At 40.6% G+C, this 4,306-nt stretch overlaps 1 protein-coding gene across 1 annotated transcript in view; it reads right to left on the bottom strand.

Moving 5' to 3' along the window:
- Positions 1 to 1,601: 1,601 nt before the first annotated feature.
- Positions 1,602 to 4,306, bottom strand: part of GOSR1 (golgi SNAP receptor complex member 1) — a gene marked incomplete at both ends in the record, with an annotated part of 3,578 nt that continues 873 nt past the window's right edge. The window contains 4 exons of the mRNA XM_009081691.1: positions 1,602 to 1,676; positions 1,851 to 1,942; positions 3,040 to 3,147; positions 3,344 to 3,431. Coding sequence (XP_009079939.1) covers positions 1,602 to 1,676; positions 1,851 to 1,942; positions 3,040 to 3,147; positions 3,344 to 3,431 — 363 coding nt within the window. The remainder of the gene's footprint in view (positions 1,677 to 1,850; positions 1,943 to 3,039; positions 3,148 to 3,343; positions 3,432 to 4,306) is intronic.

The raw sequence follows: 4,306 nt of genomic DNA on the forward strand, positions 1-4,306 counted from the left end.
CTTTGATTTCCTGCCAACGTTGTCTTCTGCTTCTACACTGGATTTCTTCACAGCTCTTAGCTATCTCCACCTTGCAGTAGTATTCTATGATTAGTTTTGGCCCTGTTTCCTAAGGATCCCCAACTGACACTTCTTGTTTCCTTTCCTCAGTGTCATGGTGAGGCTTTTTCCTAAGCCCTGACATTTTCAAATCAACACCTAGAAGATGCTTTAACTGTTTCTAAAACTGCCTTATTTAATTCTATTTGTCCTGCATTTTAATCCTAAAAACACATTGGAGAGTTTAGCATGTTGACAAGATCAAAATAATCACTGCCTCAACAAATGTCAGGCTCAATCTCTGAAGAGATCTTCATTTTGTAAACTGAAATGTTTACTAAATGTGCACTTAGAGGAAAATCAGTTGCTTAGAAGGCTATTTTACAACTCCAGAAAGATCTTATTTGTTGCTTTCTTTACCTAAATGCCAATGTATAAAAGTATTTACCACCCTCCAATAAAAAAACTAAAGCAAACCAAAAAAACCTAAACATCTTGACAGAATCAAGTTCACTCAGATTAACTGACATTGATTCTTCAAGTACATTTCAGGTCATATTCACCTTTGAAATATTAACATTGAGGTATTTTCCTGGAAACTTTCTGTTTCATGATCACATGTGTTTAATAATAAAATCCAACCTAACAAGACTCATCATTCAAGCTTTAAAAATCAATTGATTTGTAAGTTTTGAAGATATTAAAACTGAGGATGAAGTGGTGGTAAACCACAATCAAGAAAAAAATAGCTTTAATTTCCTGTAAAAGGTTTTTGTGCCGTTCTGGCTGTAAGTTTAAGTTAGCTATAAGAAAACACATCTGAGAAAACCAGAGGTAATTTTTTATTTATTTGGTTTTTTGGGGTTTTTTTCTAAATGAAAGTCTGCCCTCTTGTGTGAGCCTGAGGTCCAGCACAGCCACAGGCAAGGAGACAAGCAGGAGGATCTGAGCTGCTGCTGCTTTTACTGCACAGGGACACACAGAGCAGCTGCTCATCACCTATTGCCCTCTCTGCAACAACCAAGTGGTTTCTATTTTGCTGTTATCTGGGTCAATAGAGTCCATTGGCAAATACTGAAGTGCACAGGTAGTTTTGGAATTAGTCTCTTCCATCACCTTTTGTACACATTCAAGAGAGGAAAAAGGTTCTTCTCTACCTGACTCTGACAAATAAAAAGGGAGAAACAGCCAAATTATGGGAGTTTCTGTTTCGTTTCTTAACCCTTATCCCAGTCAATGTGGAAAGGCATCGACTCCCTTGGGAGAAGGCCAAGGACTGAGTCACACAAGTGAGTTGCAAAAGCTCATTAAAGACAACACAGATGTCACTAAGCCTTGACAAGATCCTAAAGCCAAAATCACTGACAACTACCATGACTATTACCTATTCCACACACCTCAGGCTCAGCAGGAGCCATAAATGTTTATCCAGCAGCACTGGCACAGAATACATAGTTCAAGGCATTCCAAAAAAACAGAACTTCCACACATCTGCAATCCAGAGTGTTTTGTCTCCCACAGGAGTGAGGCACCAACAAAAGCGAGCAAGAAACAAGACCTACTTTCGAAGGTGTTCGTGTTCCTTCAGGAATAATTCTGTTCTTCTGTTGTTCACACCAGAGCCACTTTTGTATGATCTGAAACCCAACACAGAACCTTATCAGAACCTTCATAAGAGTTGAGAATTCAACAATTGCACTTTGCTTTATTCAGAGTATGGACAAGTGAGCTATGCCAAGTATTTTCCAGAAGGGTTTCCAACTGCTCCCTCTGAGGACAATCCCAACCACTGCTCTACCAACACGACTCACTCGATATCTTTCCGTACTGATCCCATCAGGTTCTCCCTTTCTCGGATTGCCAAGAAGTTTGCTTTGGTTTTGTGGAATTCGTGTGTATAATCCTGGAATGAAACAGTTATTCCAAAAATTAGGATCCTGAGGTCAATTTAACAACACACCCAAGGAAGATCCAACCACCTTTCAAACTGTTAACTGTTCCCTCATACAAAGTGCAAGACTAAAATAGGAAATGAACAGCAAAAATGGCTGGAAGTTAATGCAAAGTGTTTTGAAACTCAATGCTCTTATGGCAGTTGCTGAATTTGATGGCTACAGCTAAAACCACTGTAATTCCTTCTCCCAGTTTCATGTACCTTCACCTTTCTGAAGAAGTGGGTTGTGCTGGAATCTCCTGTTACCAGTTGAATCAGAAGCCCTAGCAAAACCTTCTTGGTTGGTGTGGTGAAGATGTTCTCGGGTTGATTTGGCTGTTACACCAGACCAAAAAAAAAGTTTTTTTCTGAACAGTGAAGACAACTTCCTTTTTTTCATGTTCAAGCAGCAATTTTACATTTGAAACCATTTCAAGCAACTGATACTTCTCAAATCCCAGTTTAATGGGCAAACTGGTGTCCACCAAACCTACTGTAACCACTCACACAAATGCTATGGCTCTTACAGAACACTGTGCTTTTTACCCTGTGTATTGCAGACACAGAACAGAAACCCAACTGTACCTGACCAGCCAAATAAACCACATTTTTAACAGCACTATACCATGAGAACACCCCCAGTTTGAAACATGGTTCATTCAGAGCATTAACCAGTGGCTTTAACCAGCACATTTCCTGCAGCTTCAGATCTTTGGAAGTTTAGGTGTTATAATCATGTGCTGCAGTGTGATGTTGCTCTGCTCTATGAGACAAACCACACAGACAAGGTAACTCATTACAGCACCTTCCCCTTCGGCTGTATAAAACCCACCCTAAGACAGAACACTCTACAGTTCTTCCTTAGCTAAGTACTAATCACCAATATGACATAAAAAGTGCTCTATTTTCCAGCTCAGAGAGTGCCTGGAGAGTAGAAAAACGAGATGTGGGATCAGTGGCATTTCAACCTCCTGGTCAGCCACTCCAGCACGCTGTGCTATCAGCACTGCCATGGATTACTGCAGGCAAAGAAAGGACAGAAAGGCAAGAGGGAGGCACAGTGTTACCTGCAGGATGTCTCTGTGGCGCTGCAGGGTGTGCATCAGCGCCGCGTTCAGGGACGGCACTCCCGCGCTGTTGGTGTACTCTGCCATTTTGTCATTGATTCCAGTCAGCTGTAGGAAGGAAACAATCCCAAAAAAAACCCCATGAAATGGCTTATTTTTGTAAGAAAACTACAATGCTCAAGCTGAAAGAGCCAGATCTAACAGCAGATGAACACCTTGTCTAACACCCACACTCGGATCTCCTCACGTCCGTCGCAGAAACCTTGACTGAAATGTTTCCTAAACCCACAGTAACTCCAATTACCTTTCCCAGAAGTTGCTCAATCTCCACAGCCATGGTCTCAAACATTCTGTCCTGGCTTGATCCATTTAGAAGAGGAGTTGTGTCAGAGCTGAGGAAAAGGGAAGGAGCATTACTGAAAAGTGCAGCATTTCATGAAAGCAGGAAATAAGGAAACATCAGCATCAGGGGTTGGCAAACTCTGCTCAGGTTTCCTAGAGAGATGAATTAAGCTCAGAAAAATCATGTTTTCTTATCACATGTCTGAATCAATCTGAACTGATGGCACAGCATCATGCTGGGGGAAATACAACCTCTCCTCAGAAGACACACCTGACACCACATACCTGCCTGGCACCAATGTCCTTCTCTCCCAACTTTTCAGGATGTATTTTTTAAAATGTATTTACCATCAGGAGGGAGCACTGCACTGTTAGCCTCTTACACCAGCAACATAATTGCACCTTACTAACAGTGTTAGAACAACTCACTGAGCTATTAAGCAATCAGTGTTGTACAGAGCAACCCAAACCACAGCATTTATCACAGTTACAGTTTCATACACCTTCACTGTTTGCTCTTTAAGATAAACTAAAACCACAAAGAAAAGTCCTACAAATTATGACAATTAACCCCCCCCAGACACTACTCATGGCTTTGGTAATCTGCCATAACTTTAGTAAGAGAAGTTAAGTCTTACACAGGAGAGCAAAATTAATTAGATTACACAGCAAGGAACAGCACAGAGCCAAAACCAAAAGTGAAACTAGAACTCTGATTTCAAGAGTAATATGATAATTCTTGAAGTTATCTCAGGCTTCCAGGCCAGGAATTCAGGGAAAGGGTCCAAAGTGATTCAGTCATCAAATTAAAATAAATAAATAAATAAATAAATCAACAGACTAAATCATAAATAAACCTACACTAGTCACACTCACACCTGAGACTGTTAATAAGCAAAGAATGGCACTTCTTAAAAGTTGCACA

This window comes from Acanthisitta chloris, unplaced genomic scaffold (assembly GCF_000695815.1).
Source record: "Acanthisitta chloris isolate BGI_N310 unplaced genomic scaffold, ASM69581v1 scaffold24179, whole genome shotgun sequence".
Lineage (NCBI taxonomy): Eukaryota > Metazoa > Chordata > Aves > Passeriformes > Acanthisittidae > Acanthisitta > Acanthisitta chloris.